Here is a 13,961-nt window from a genome sequence, read left to right on the forward strand (position 1 = left end):
ATAAGGTGTTCATGCAATCGCGATCTTTCCAGATGCTGTATGTAGATATCCTTGTCGATACCATCTATTGCTATTGGAATGAGCACCATTGACTTACGCACTTCCTGTATTGTGGGTAAAGAGCAGGAAAATAAAAAACCAAGACAAATCATCGCTAAAGATACAAGTGACCCGAGGACCGACGTCTAACCGCCCTTTTTCTCTCGCTATGGTCATCACCTCGTCATGTCTAGGTAGTTCCGGAAACCGCAAGTCTAGATTGGTGGGTTAGCCTCATTCATGACATTTGTAAAACATTTACGGATAACATACTTCATCAAATGGTCCATGAACGTCTGCAACGAGACATCATCAGTGAAGATAGTCTGCGACGTCACGCCTCCACCGTAACCTCCTGTCGTATGTGTAGTAGAGGGGTTCAACTTGGACAAGAGGAAACGCGCTTGAGATCCGCCGGCGTCACAAACGATGAAACGAGGCAGTGGGAAACGATCAGCGATCAATTCCTATTCATGGAGTTAGCTTGTGCCTCGTATTATAACTGCAGTAGATGGACCAACCCTAGCATCTTCCTTAGGCTGCTCCAAGAGAGCCTTCAGGTTTTCATAACCTTCCTGATCCTGATAGCCTGCTTTCCTCCATTCCGCAATGGTCTCTCCATGGAAAATTAGGATATGGAAGAAAGTGTCGAGAAGAAGGATGTGAGTGGGCTGGATTGAAGCCGAGTCGAGAAGAACAGGCTGGCTTCCCTCATGTTCCAGAGAATACGAATCCAGCGTGGGCTGAATCATTACAAGGGCGTCGCCAACATCTTCATGGTTGAGGACGTGTCTGTAAAAAGCTGTCTCGTCAGGCGAGTTGTTGAACACCTGCAAGAACTGGCTGCGACGGAGGTGGAACATGAATTGGGGATAAAGCGTAAAGTTCTTTTCCAGACGGAACGAGGTAGGGTCATCCTTCCGGTAGTCTGCGAAGCGAGAGCAGAGTCTGATGAGCATACGATCAACCCATCTGATAACGTCTGGTCCGTCATCGACATCTGCCTTGTAGACAGCAATACGTGCCATCAGCACAGCAGCAGCCTCCTGATCAAAGGACTGTGCGAGAGTCGGGTCCCCAGCCGGACCACTCAAGGGGCGTGCAACAGTTGTGACTCGGAGATGATAATGACCAGAAGCATGCTGGTAGTAGGTCAAGAATTGCATCATACCCCGCTGAGGGCCTGGTTGCACGGCTGCAGGACCGCCCTGGTTGGCGATCTCGAAGTACACGCCGTAACTTGAGGATGGATCAATGCCGCACATTTTCCAGGCACAGGTGTTGCCAATACCACACTCTGTTTCTCCGACCGAACTTGACTTTTTGTTCAGAGAAACTGCATGACCGATAAGTCCGGTGACCTTGAGCTCCTTTGTAGTCAGGACTTCAAGGGAGGCGTTGAAACCCATCAAGAGGTTATCGTTGGCGTCTTTATCGAAAACCCGAACAAACGACTGCTTGAACTGTGACGATGTGAAGCTATCTGTAAGGAGCATATGACCTCCAGTGAAGTTGGCCAGGTTCTTCATTTCTAGAAGACCGACTTGGTCAAGGCAGCCGGCAAAAATGTCAACAACATGTCCGTTGTTAGCGGCGCGCTTGGCCAGGGCGTCGTAGAACTAAATTGATCAGCATGGGAACAACCCGTATGAGACGACGAAATGACGCCTACCTTGACAGCCTTCTTATAGTACTTAATATTATCCCGGTCGATATCGTGGTGGGAACGCATTGGCTCCTTCAGCTCAGGTCCAACGACGTGACCGGGGCCTTCAGTAGCGGGACCGCTGGTGAAAACCATGATGCGACCACCAGCGTTCTGGAAGGATGTCTCGAGCAGGCCAACAGCAACACTCAGAGCCACACCAGTGCATCTGAGGGGTCGCTTGTCATTGGCAACGGGCCAAGGATCACGCTGCAGCTGTTCAAGGACATTGGTGATCTGGAACTCGGCTTGCTGAACAGGTAGCAGGAAGCGCGCAGCGGGACCAACAGGCGGGCGAGTTGGCTGCTGCGGCATGTTGGGGCGAGGTCCTGCGGCGAGGAGTCCGAGCATCTCCTGGACCTGCTTCGCCGCATACTCCTTGCTGCCTCTGAAAACGTACGATTTCGCACATTCAGTATATCCAAGCTCGTGAACTTGGGCCTATACTCTTGAGGTTAATAGGTCATCCGAAACCAAAGAAATGTAATTCAGTTCGTACCATTGTGCCATAAGTAATCAATCCAACCAGAGCATTCGGCGGTAGCAAAGACAAGCTCAGAATCAGAGTATCCTTCAAAGCCTTCAGACTGTCTTCCTCCTGACAAGTATCGACGACGTAGACAAAGATAGGGGGAGCGGGAGCGGGGCGCGCCAATTGGTATTCGATCGTCGTGCTCTGAGGATGCAGTTCCGGGGGTATCGCATTCTCAGTGATGTCCTTATAGTGAGGGGGAAGGGGATTGCGCATGAGGCAGAAAGGGCAAATCCAGATCCGGGCCCGAACATCGACGTTGCTGTCCTTCGTCAGTCACGCGCTGCAAGCTCAGAGCCGACAGGGGCGTAGGTCATACGCATAGGGGTTCAGGACAGCCCGACAGGGTGCTTTGCAAGTTACCGGCTCATATTGTAGTAACGGCGAATCGGGCTTCTCCTTCAGGGGAGTGTAAACAGCGGCAATAGGGACAACGAGTCGGGACGCTTCCTGTATGCGAACGTGAATGAGTATGGAGGGGCATAGACGCGAAGCACTCCCAGTAAACCTACCATGCGAGTGCTAGGAAAAGTGTTCCAGCTGAGCCTGATGCCATCACGGTCTTCGACATCGCTCCATTGATCCTTCAAAGCTTCGTAGTCCATCGTGCGGTGATGGGGGGGATAGGAGGGGGTGTTTATCGATTGAGCCCAAAACTGCGGACCAAACAAGGAACTCTATGATCACTTTAACTATATAGTGAGAACAAATTTCTGTAGCATAATCTTATGTTCAAGTGACCGATGCCAAATGCTTTTGTCCGGGATTTAGATGTGGATCTGGGGTTGTATGTTGTGTGAAGCTGGTCCTGTTGGCATGAGGCCAGGTTGCAGCATCCTTGGTTGCTGCCGACAACCGTAGCGCCCACTAGCGCTCCGCCTTCGCTGCTTTAAATACTTCCAAACTGCCCGCTTCCCGCAACTTTTTTCTTTTTCCTTCTTCTCATCAACAACCGCCGATAACATATATCAACAGCTTCTGTCTCTTGTCATGATGAAGCTGTTTTCGCGTCGCGCGAAGACTGACCCTACCCGACGCTGGGCACCTAGCTTTGAAAGGTCGTTCCGATCCTTTGCGATAATCTGGGAATCAGCTGTGGTTACAATTGACCTCGTACAATTTGCTCTTTTAGAGACCTAAGCTATATACAGTAATATTACGGAAATCCCAGCTCAGAGTACTTCAGTGGTTTGATACTTGGCATTCTCAACATATATTCCCGATATTGCGTCCTGCAATTCCCATAACCAAAACGCCTAGTGAGAAAAAAGAATCTGGCCACAAAGATAGAAAAGCATAGCTTCGTCAAACCGTCTCTGCAACTCATGCGTCCTTAGGAGGCTTCCCCATTTGTTTCAGGAGATAGCTGCGCTTGAAGTAGGTGTTCGGATGGACTATGGTGTCCAAATCTGTCTGACCCCAAGTACCATCTTCTTTGACTCGCTTGATATCTGCTTTGTGCGCCCATTCAAAGACCCTGTTGCAGGCAATATGATAGCGTGTCTTTTCAACATCCTCGCGCACGCCTCGTAGAACGTCCTTGTCATGAACACCTGTGGACTGAAGTAGTCCGATGAGATTATCGACGGAGAAGTGACGGTAGGGGCATCCATGAGTCTGGCCAACTCCGGGGTTGGAGTCGTTGAGGATCTTTTGGCAAGAGTAAGGAGGGTATCCCCGACCTCTTCGGTTCACGTCACCGCCGACGTCACCGTAAGCGTGGCGGATATTGTATTTGTACCGAGAATTAAACTCGTCATCCGTGAAGCCTTTGAAAGACTGTCGCCAGAAAATGATACACTCTTCAAGAGAAAGGCCAATTCCTTTCAGGAAGAGCGTATATTGAAGTCGACCGAAGTGCTTCAAGTGGTTGTTCTTGCGCAACGTCATGTGTAGGCTCCGCATGCAGAGAGGGAAGTGCTGTGAAAGGCGATCGATGTTACTGGCAGTAATTGGTGCTCCTTCAACAAACCCTTCGCCTTCAGAGTATACTGATTCTGCGCTACCGAAGTTCTTCGACAGGTGATTCAGGATTGGCGTAAGACGATCATCCTCATCCAATCGTGGCAGAGCGCGGCTCGTGAGCTGGCAGTGGTCAGCTAACCCGTAACACCCACAGTGTAGAAAAGATTCTTACCTCGAGGGCGCGCTCCAATCGTGCCGTGAATTCAGCTATGATCATACTCAATTGTTCTCTGCCAGGCACATACGCTTTCCCCTTGGACAGGAGCACAGCTCTCCTTTCCACAAGCTCGGGAACTCGCTCCCAGTCCACTTTATACCAAGTCTCCTCATCAACACGCCGCAGACCGGGTGTTGCGCTCACCAATTTCTCAGCAACCTCGCGTCTCTCCTCATCACTCACAGGTTCCCAATCCAGATTTAAGGACTCAATAAAGGCACGTTTCTCTCGTGAGTCGTCTTGCTGAAACCGAAATCTGAACAGCATTGTCTCCGCCCGCACGAAGCGTCGGCGGAGGTCCTCGGTTGCCGAAAACGCAAGGCGAAGGATGAAGTGGGAATAATGATCTTTCTGGCGTTCATTCTTTAAACGCTGATCTAATGCACCGGAGGAAGAGGATGTATTGGAGGAAAGTGGGAGATATTTCTGCAGCAGAGGAGTGATATGCGCCGATGTCTCTGCAGCCGACTTGTTTCGGTAGGAACAGGCTTCGATTTCGGCCAAAACTGGGCAAAACTATGAGCGGATGAACGCATCACATTAACAGAAATCACCCATTCATACCCTTGAGTCTATCGATGGCCCATTGCTCAAACTGCTCGAGTGTGATTTCTGCGGTTGGCGGAATATCGTAGAAATTCAGACGGTGCGGGTAATCTTGCTGCTTGTATACTGGCGATGCGAACTGCTTTTTCTTGTGGTCCAAGGTCGCTCTCCTCTTTGGATCAATTCTCTGGAAATCTTGCCGAATCATTTTGACTTGCAGTCCGGTATGACATACGAATCTATAGCGCGATTATTGTGTTCAAATGGTAGTCTGTAAAATACTATCGAGACTCCAATCGACCACTTTCACGAGCATCACGCGAGACGCGCTCGACACGCGTTCATCACTAATAGCACGTGACTTTCCGTTCGCCGTTTCCAAAGTTTTAGCAGCCTCAGGCCTCCATTTTCGACAGCCGAGGAACACTTGGATCCGTCCAAAAAGTCCCGGTAGCTTCAAAATACGGGGTTTGCCCCGTGTGGACTCGGGCTGTGGAGTCGTTAGCACTAAATGGTTGCTCATGCACGCGGATGGACTTGGAAGTACGTATCAATACATGCATGTGAAAAAGAGTATACTGTGAAAACAACATCGCATGTTCGGTCCATCGCGACTATACACCTGATATAACTGTAAGTATCCTCCAAAGTCTGGCGTACAAGTAACCTTTGCTGCCACCAAGGGTCGTATAGACTGATCGGACTCCCCTCCGATCTCCGCTCACCGATTTCCTAATCAAGAAGACGGTGCTAAACCTAACGGAATTCGTCTCAAGCTCTGCGCGGAGTGCCGGAGTTAATTTCGAACACCTCTGCAGTTTCAGTGTTTTGATCGACAGGTCATATCTATATGATTCCCGACAGTTACGGTCTCCTCTGTCAGTCTCCGGCTCAAGTACCTTATCTTCAGATAATCGATTCGACTCTGTACATCGCTTGATAGCTGAAGTCTCAACCTCCCTTAGTTATTAATTGATCACATCCAGCAGCATTGCGACTGAGGACCAAAGAATCTAAGAAGCTGTCGGAACGCTGGGCGACTCATTAATTATCCCCTTCAAAGAGCGTTTCAGATCAACACAAGGGTCAGGAAAGGGATGAACTCAATCACTCGGCAGCTTAAAAAGGCTGCGCGTATCATCCTCATTGGTGCGCCTGGTGTAGGGAAGGGAACTCAGACAGAAAGGCTCCTTGCACGATATCCAGAGCTATCCTCAATCAGCTCAGGGGACCTGTTGCGCGAAAATGTGCGGAAGAAGACCCCGTTAGGTAAATCAGATCGATGCTATTGAGTCGCAGAAGCACATGTCTCTAACCGTCTTGTCCGCTCAAAGGTATCAAAGCAGAGGCCGCAATGCAGGCTGGAAACCTCGTTCCCGACTCCATGATCCTCGAGCTCATCTCCTCCGAATTCAGGTCCAAGGGCTGGCTCCCTGTGACAGCGCCTCTCGCAACAGCCACATCAAATCACACATCTCGCCCGTCCACACCGCTATCGCCCTCCGCCTCTTTCATTCTCGACGGATTTCCTCGGACCGCCGCCCAAGCACTGAGTTTGGACACCATTGTCCCCGTAAATTTTGTCGTTCACCTTGTCACACCACCATCCGTCATTCTCTCGCGAATCGCATCGCGCTGGGTCCACGAACCATCCGGGAGAGTATACAATACCGATTTCAACGTCCCCAAAGTCCCCGGCAAGGACGACGTGACAGGGGAGCCTCTGACACAAAGGCAGGACGACTCGGTTGATACATGGAAACAGCGGCTGCACAAGTTTGAAGAGACCAGCAAGGCTTTGCTGCAGTATTATGAGCGGAAGGGCTGCCTGTGGCGTGTGGAAGGCGACTCTAGCGATGAGATTAGCCCAAAGCTCTTTGCAGAGATTGAGCGGAGATTCTGTTGAGACTTGCCAGTTGGACATATTGCTGTTGAACTTTAAGCGGTATCATATGCTATTGGTTGGCGAGACACGGGCAAGACCTATGATCACGGTTTTGGTTGTTATGAATTGGGTATCTTCTACATGAGTCATTATCTTATGAACTCGATGATCAGGACTAAATGTTTGATTCAATGCAAACACAGGCTGTAAACACAGGCTCATCTACGCGACAGATATAAAGTCCTAATCTATCAAATCCCATGATGAAACTTATGGACACGAAGCTTAATACATGAAAGGCAAAGCGTAACGTAGTGACAGCAGGTTGTAGACATCAAAACCATCCTGAATTCATATTCCTGTCATTGCCTTATTTCTTGATTTCAACCCCGGGCTGCGCAGCCTCCTCCAGTCCCATACGCGTCTTGTACTCTCTGGGACTCTCCCACTTTGTCTTGTTGCGACGATAGTCTTTCCACAGCCCAACGCCCCTCAACTTCGCCCACCACTCTGCCTTCTTATACTTACGCTCCATGGCCTCACCACCGAACTCCGCACCTATTTTCGCTTCATATACAGTCGCGAGCCCCCGCTTCAGCATCTCATATGACACGTCCCGACGACGAAAGGGCGGAAAGTCTAGAAGCCTGCGCACGTACACACTGGCAACCGCACGCTGATACTGGTCTGGACGATGGATGTAGGCACGGACTCGACGGCCGAAGAGATACGAGGTCAGCCACTGGTGTGCTTCACGGGCGAACGGCTGTTCGGGACGGCCGAAATGTGCGAGCTCGGGGGCGTCGATGCCAGCTAGACGAATGTGGACCTGAATTTTAGAATGAGATATAGTTCGTAAGGCTCTTTGGCAAGAGACGACAGCAGTCATAAAACTGGGGCCAAACGCACCGTCTTATCTCTCAATTCCTTCTTCGACGTCGGAATCTTCTTCCATGGCAGCCAACCCCACCCCGCAAGTCTTCCGCCAGGTGTGTGATATATCCGAAAGTTATCTCCATCGCCAACACTCGTGACCTGGCCCAGCAGACTCCTGCGACGGAAATACGATGGCGTGATGCTCACTGCGTCGGGGAACCGGCGCAGATAGCGGCGATGGATGTAGAATGCGCCCAGGAAACCGCTCGTCAAAATCAGGGTCGGGATGATTGTTCTTGCTTCTGTAAAGGCAGCCCAGTCTATCGCTGTTACCGAGGACTCCCAGTCCTTCTTTTTCGAAGTGGTGGTCGAGCTCGCTGCAGCTTGTCTTTCATCGTCTTCGGATGAGCTTTTCCTGCTTTGTTGCTGGGCCTGCGTGTCGGAAGCCCATGGCGGCCATCGCATGACGGCTCATAATCTCGCTCCTGCTTGTTTGAAGGTTTCGAGATTGCGAATAATTGGCCAGAGGAACTGGCAATGAGAAGCTCGAGATAATGGGGAGAAAGCGCAGTTGGTAATTAGTACTGTTTATGGGAAGGCTTGGGCGGTCAGAACTAAATATATATCCTGCTGTCCGAGGGATTATACTTTGCGGGCAGACTGAGAGAGCCATGTCGACCACGGTGCCTGTGTCTCGAACAATATCAAAATTATATTCTGCCTTTAAGATTCATTGATGATGTCTTCTGCTACAAACATGCAATACAGCTGATTTAAATATAGGAGTCGCCTGTATACCCTATAGATATCCGACTCTCGCGAGCTATTCCCTGACACATGTTGGTCTCTATATAACCATCAGATTTTGTACTACGCAGTTCTATCCTGGATATACACCTGGTATAGTTCATACTATATATATCATGGCTGCCTCTCAGAATGTACAAGAGGCTTAAAAATTTTTGAGGAAAGCCCGCGAATATACAACCCAAGCGCCTGAAAGAAGAAACAGATATGAGGTCGACAGGAGAATAGTCGTCGCTAAACAAGAAAATTAAGGCGACTGGGTCAGAACTTCTATTTGAGAGTCGCAGGAAGGCTCGTCTTGGCCTTGGACGCAGCGGCGTCAACGGCCTTTCGAAGTTTTTCTTGCCTGATCTTGCGCAGGTATGCGAAGAGAAGAACAAACATAAGTTCCATTCTCTCCTTGGTCATCATCAGGAGACCTTGTACCAAAAGGCCCTTGGTAATTTGAGGTCCAATGCCCTTGAACAAGGAGAGAGCTCCTTCTTTTTCAATGATATAACGCATGACTTCGCCAAAGGTCTTGAAGGGCTTCCCGCCGCGACCTGGAGGGGGCCTAGACTGAAGACCAACCTTCGCAACAATTAATGGCTGAGTTGCGATGGTGGCAAGGGCCTTTGAAAGTGCACCAAGGACTGCGATACCAGTTAGTCTTCAAGCGGCGACCACAGTTGAATAACGTGGCGCAACTTACGGAAAGCTTCCCAAGGTTTGAGACTGTTCTTCCCTGGAAAAATTATGTCCTTCAGGCGCTGATAGGCCCCGTACGTGATTGCTGGGTTGACGACGAGGATCAGACTGGCCTTGAGACCTCTCCACAAACCAGTCCAGCCATCCTCGCTGTTGACAACCTCTCTACCAGTTTCAATCAGGCCTTTCTTCTCCCCCTTTGGTTGTGTTTGTTGTCTTGTTGTGATGACCGCGACCGGAATAGTAAAGATCTGAGCAACAGCACCCGCGACAGCACCCAGACTCAGCTCGACAGCGGTGCCAGGAGGCTTCGGCACCCGGTCAGATGCCATATAGAGGGAGCGAACGACGCTGTACCAGTAGAAGTAGGCGAAGTTGGTAGATGCAACACCGATCAAGGACCCAACGATTCCCGAATATAGACCCTCAATTCCTTCACTCTCCACAATTTTGTTGATGGCATCCAAAGTCGATTCATAGTGCATCGTTCCATCCGATCCATCGGTTTTGTCGCTCTTCACCTGCACCTGCAGTCTCGTCTTGACTCTGCCCGTCAAATCATCCATGCGTCAGCTTCGTAACCTTACGGTTCTGCAACTATAAGAGAGATGACATACATATCTAGGGGATATACGATTGCATTTGCGAGAACTGCGCCAGTTGCACCTGCAACAGCACTTCCCCAGGGGGAAAGACGCATGGCTTTGGATTGGCCTGTCATTGTCCGTGACGAGATAGATTGTGCCCGGTATTTTGATTCTTCAAGAGAGGTTGAGGGAGTGAGGAGTGAAATAATATCAAAAGAATAGGTCTAATCGATCCGCTAATCAGTTAGAGGCTGGGTGAAGGAATAATTGGCAAAAAGAGAGGGAGTATTCTGAGTGGGGTGGAAAGGCGACAATTACTCGCAACGCCGTTAGCCTTCAGTATGCAGATGGAAGCGAACACACTGCACGCATATCAGTCTAAGTGTAAAAAGAAAATGAAGCAAGACTGTACTGTAGAGAAGAAACAAGTAGGTATCAAACTACCCCGTTCTAACAGTACAGTCGTAGTACGGAAGTGCCCAGCACCTCGGTGGACTGTGCATGACGAAAAGAGCCGAGGTATCTTTGGCTGCTCGCAGTATCCAGCGTGAGTGTCCGGTATCCGCTGCGGTCTGTGTCTGCCGCCTTCACCGCCCGCAGCATTCCCGTTCCTCCCCGCCGACCCATACACTATCGATCTATCTCTGGAGAGGTACTCCGTGTATTATTGACTTGGTGGGCTGCCACAATAGTTTCATAGTTTCTAAGTGAGATGCTTCGGCGGCATCATTACTATCAACGTCATAAATTCGACTGCAAGAGCAAATCAATATCCAAATATTAGCTGGCAAGATCCATTTGTTTTCTCTCGGGGATCGGCGAGGTCATCGCATTCTCCTATCCTGATTCCACCTGTTATCAAATAACTACTCGGAACCCGTCATACAACACATTGCGGGACGGTGTTGACCTCGGATGTCACGCTCGGAGATCTCCCTGCGACCCCTCGGACCGGTCACAAGCAGTATCAACCGTCTCTCTCTCTTCGCATTCTGATAGGTGGCTTCTGTTTGCGGATCTCTTCCTTATGCCTTGCGGAAGCTCGTTGCAAGCTTGACAGGGCGTGACGCGCAGTAGGTCTGGCTACACCAATACAAACGCTCACCGAACGGTTGTCACCCCTCGTGGGGCAGGATGTCTAGACCCCACACCTCTTCGCAAAAGACTTTAATTGCTCATGCTCTGGTAGATAATTTCCACTTTCGACTTAACCAGCAAGCAGCCCTCGACTGACCAGTGAGTAGAAAGCTGAACGAGATGTATCTGCAGCTACTTCTCAAAGGCAAGCCTTGGAGGCTGCCATTGACGTCGCTGAGCATTATATGAAAGCTCTGTCTCTGGCAGCAACCACTAACGACAAGCAGTCGTTGGATGCGAAATGCAAGGAATGGCTCTCCAGAGCAGAGAAAATCAAAGAAGCCAAGGATTGGCGATCCGCAATCCGGGTCCATGCGAGACATGCAGCAGAACTAGAGGCACCGGTGTCTACACGCACACTCACAACTCGTGAAGAGATAATCCTTCTAGAAGGGGCCAAGTTGAATGGCTTTATCTTTCCGCCATGGGCAGGGCCTCCGAGTCTAGAAGAGTTCGAACCTAGTGAGGGAGGACAATCATTTATGTACGTTCATCCAGTGCTTACTAAAAGTATTGGAAGTGACTGCTAACACAGGCTAGTGACAAGCCTGACCTCCATCTTTCTGACAAACAGAAGGACATATTTGATGGTTGGAAGCGGCCTTCAGAGCTGTTGGCGCACGCCGGCGGGGACACATTGATGATGTCCGTACCAGAGAAAACCGATCTTGTGCAAGATGTCTTGACAGACTGCTCCGTTGTCGCCAGCCTCTGCGCTACAACCTCGCGATCGGAACGTGGCCTTGACAAGGTAAACCACTCCGACTGTTGATGAATCGTGTCAAACTCTGACATGAAAGTAGCACTATCTCCCTGTAGTTTATCCCTGCGAGTATGACACAGGTCGTCCCAAGCCTGCGCCTTCGGGGCGATACGTTCTTCGATTTTATTTCAATGGATGCTTCAGGAAGGTGGTCATCGATGACCGCTTGCCATCGTCGAAAACCTCAAGGTCACTTTACGTTGTTGATAGAAATAACCCCAATTTTCTGTGGCCGGCGCTTGTGGAAAAGGCGTACCTAAAGCTAAGAGGAGGCTATGACTTTCCCGGGAGCAATTCGGGAACAGACCTGTGGGTACTGACAGGTTGGATACCTGAACAAGTCTTCCTACATCATGAGGATGTGACCAGCGATCAAATTTGGCGGCGTCTCTTTAGATCCTTTCAATATGGCGATGTCTTATTGACTATCGGCACTGGGAAATTAACCGAGAAAGAAGAGGAAGAACTGGGCTTGGTCAGTGAGCATGACTATGCGGTCCTTGATATGAAAGAGTTCAATGGCCGTCGGCAAATGTTAGTGAAGAACCCATGGGCTGGAGTCCACACGGCTAGTGGAAGGACGGAGAATTCCCTCGAGTCACACGCGCCACATGATCGATCGTCACTTTCTCCTGGGACGTTTTGGATGGACTGCGAAATGGTCTTCCAGAACTTTGAAAACCTCTACCTGAATTGGAACCCCAGCCTCTTCAAATACCGCCAAGATATACATTTTACATGGGACCTCACGGCGGGAAAGGGGGTTCCGGGCTGCTTTGTGAAGAATCCCCAGTTTGCAGTAACCTCTGAAACGGGAGGTACTGTCTGGCTGCTCCTCGGCAAGCATTTCAAAACGCGTGATCGACTCGACTATTCTTCATCTGAGGACTCCCAGGCTGGGTTTATTAGCATTTACGTATTCAATGCGGATGGTAAGCGGGTTTGTCTTAGTGATGGTGCGCTTCATCGAGGTCCCTACGTCGACTCACCCAACACCCTGATGAGACTGGAAATGCTTCCGAGAACAACTTATACGGCAGTTGTCTCTGAAGAGTCGCTGCCTGCTTTGAGTCAGAATTTCACACTATCCGCTCTCTCAATCTCCCCTGTGCATATCGCGCCGTCACAGAATAAATATACCTGTGTGAATAAGGTCCAGGGTTCCTGGATGCCTTCGACGGCTGGCGGCAATGCAGAATCAGCTCGATACCCATCAAATCCGCAGTTCACATTGACGCTATCGAATGCCACCGATATTTCGATTTTGTTGGAATCGTCCGACACCGAACTTGCAATACATGCCAAGTTGTTCTTTTCAAACGGAAAGCGCGTGACTAGAGTTCGCAACCGCGACATTATCACTGATAGCGGCGACTATCGTCGTGGAGCGGCTCTTGCTGAAAAGAAACACCTGGATAAGGGTGTGTACACGATCGTTTGCTCTACATTCGCTCCCGACCAACTTGGACGATTCACACTCTGGGTCTCATCTATGGTTCCATGCGAGCTAAAGCCCCTTTCGTCCGAAGCAGCGGGACGGCGAGCAGTGCTATCAGATATTGGTGTCTTGCCACCAGGAAGAGACAGGATGCTGGCGCCTTTGCAGGTCCCGCGACTTACCCGAATCAAGCTTATTGCGCGCAGTCGCCGTTCTATGATCGGGAGTCATCCCGTTGGCCCTTCACCAGTGCTGATGACAGTTGAATTGGGCCAAGGCCCCTACAAGGAGGTTCTGGCGACTTCAGAAGACGGCGATCATAGCGATGCGATATCTGGAGTACGTATTGAAGACTTCGACCTGCATCCTTGCCTTGAAGACAGCCGTGGTGTGTGGATTGTCCTGGAAAGGATTGGAGGTCCTGGAGGCCAGGTAGAAGATCACTTTGAGGTAGAAGCCTTGGCCGAAGAGCGAGTTGAAATCGGAGAATGGTTTGTCGAAGATGCTTAAGAATAGATTTGGCAGCGGATTCTACCTTTGGACTTGCTGAGTGGGAGAGTGAGACTTCTGCGCAGTGCCGGGCGATAGTATAAGTAACGCGACACGAGGATAATCACTCGAAGATTATTTAGTTGATCTGTATAATATATCATTCTCTCCAGTTGTAGATGGAAAAACTCGTCAATAAACATTCGTCCGTTTACAGTTACTCCGTACTCCGTAGTGGTACCTAAATTCCAAGGCTCGGTACGGTGGCCGATAACATGTAAAATTGGA

At 50.0% G+C, this 13,961-nt stretch overlaps 6 protein-coding genes and 1 non-coding gene across 7 annotated transcripts; 3 read left to right on the forward strand and 4 right to left on the reverse strand.

The window, feature by feature from the left end:
• Positions 1 to 4: 4 nt before the first annotated feature.
• On the reverse strand, positions 5 to 3,114 carry sec23 (GTPase-activating protein SEC23). Its single transcript, XM_744997.3, has 7 exons — positions 2,789 to 3,114; positions 2,596 to 2,726; positions 2,244 to 2,538; positions 1,712 to 2,185; positions 561 to 1,658; positions 313 to 506; positions 5 to 254 (listed from the first exon to the last, which is right to left on the reverse strand). Exons 1-7 carry the CDS (start codon positions 2,879 to 2,881, stop codon positions 230 to 232), a joined length of 2,310 nt encoding a protein of 769 aa, XP_750090.3. The 5' UTR covers positions 2,882 to 3,114; the 3' UTR covers positions 5 to 229.
• Positions 3,115 to 3,220: 106 nt separating this feature from the next.
• On the forward strand, positions 3,221 to 3,384 carry AFUA_1G03405. The gene has a single exon (XR_013344461.1). It is a non-coding gene; the product is annotated as an uncharacterized ncRNA (small nucleolar RNA).
• Positions 3,229 to 5,314, reverse strand: AFUA_1G03410 (DNA primase subunit PRI2). The gene is made up of 3 exons (XM_744998.3): positions 5,023 to 5,314; positions 4,414 to 4,964; positions 3,229 to 4,361 (listed from the first exon to the last, which is right to left on the reverse strand). The coding sequence occupies exons 1-3, from the start codon at positions 5,210 to 5,212 to the stop codon at positions 3,600 to 3,602; spliced, it is 1,503 nt and encodes a 500-aa protein (XP_750091.2). The 5' UTR covers positions 5,213 to 5,314; the 3' UTR covers positions 3,229 to 3,599.
• A 158-nt stretch (positions 5,315 to 5,472) lies between these two features.
• AFUA_1G03420 (adenylate kinase ADK2) lies at positions 5,473 to 6,910 on the forward strand (the record flags this gene model as incomplete). The annotated part of the gene is made up of 2 exons (XM_744999.2): positions 5,473 to 6,273; positions 6,339 to 6,910. The coding sequence occupies exons 1-2, from the start codon at positions 6,102 to 6,104 to the stop codon at positions 6,908 to 6,910; spliced, it is 744 nt and encodes a 247-aa protein (XP_750092.1). The 5' UTR covers positions 5,473 to 6,101.
• A 349-nt stretch (positions 6,911 to 7,259) lies between these two features.
• Positions 7,260 to 8,230, reverse strand: lcl3 (thermonuclease family protein; the record flags this gene model as incomplete). The annotated part of the gene is made up of 2 exons (XM_745000.1): positions 7,260 to 7,718; positions 7,799 to 8,230. 2 exons carry the CDS (start codon positions 8,228 to 8,230, stop codon positions 7,260 to 7,262), a joined length of 891 nt encoding a protein of 296 aa, XP_750093.1.
• A 378-nt stretch (positions 8,231 to 8,608) lies between these two features.
• On the reverse strand, positions 8,609 to 10,337 carry AFUA_1G03440 (putative peroxisomal carrier protein). Its single transcript, XM_745001.2, has 4 exons — positions 10,259 to 10,337; positions 9,877 to 10,208; positions 9,264 to 9,805; positions 8,609 to 9,204 (listed from the first exon to the last, which is right to left on the reverse strand). Exons 2-4 carry the CDS (start codon positions 9,978 to 9,980, stop codon positions 8,843 to 8,845), a joined length of 1,008 nt encoding a protein of 335 aa, XP_750094.1. The 5' UTR covers positions 9,981 to 10,208; positions 10,259 to 10,337; the 3' UTR covers positions 8,609 to 8,842.
• A 148-nt stretch (positions 10,338 to 10,485) lies between these two features.
• On the forward strand, positions 10,486 to 13,886 carry AFUA_1G03450 (calpain-like protease PalBory). The gene is made up of 4 exons (XM_745002.2): positions 10,486 to 11,031; positions 11,091 to 11,467; positions 11,524 to 11,734; positions 11,787 to 13,886. The coding sequence occupies exons 1-4, from the start codon at positions 10,981 to 10,983 to the stop codon at positions 13,692 to 13,694; spliced, it is 2,547 nt and encodes an 848-aa protein (XP_750095.2). The 5' UTR covers positions 10,486 to 10,980; the 3' UTR covers positions 13,695 to 13,886.
• The last annotated feature ends 75 nt before the right edge of the window (positions 13,887 to 13,961 follow it).

The sequence above is a fragment of the Aspergillus fumigatus genome, chromosome 1 (assembly GCF_000002655.1).
Source record: "Aspergillus fumigatus Af293 chromosome 1, whole genome shotgun sequence".
In the NCBI taxonomy this organism is placed as follows: domain Eukaryota; kingdom Fungi; phylum Ascomycota; class Eurotiomycetes; order Eurotiales; family Aspergillaceae; genus Aspergillus; species Aspergillus fumigatus.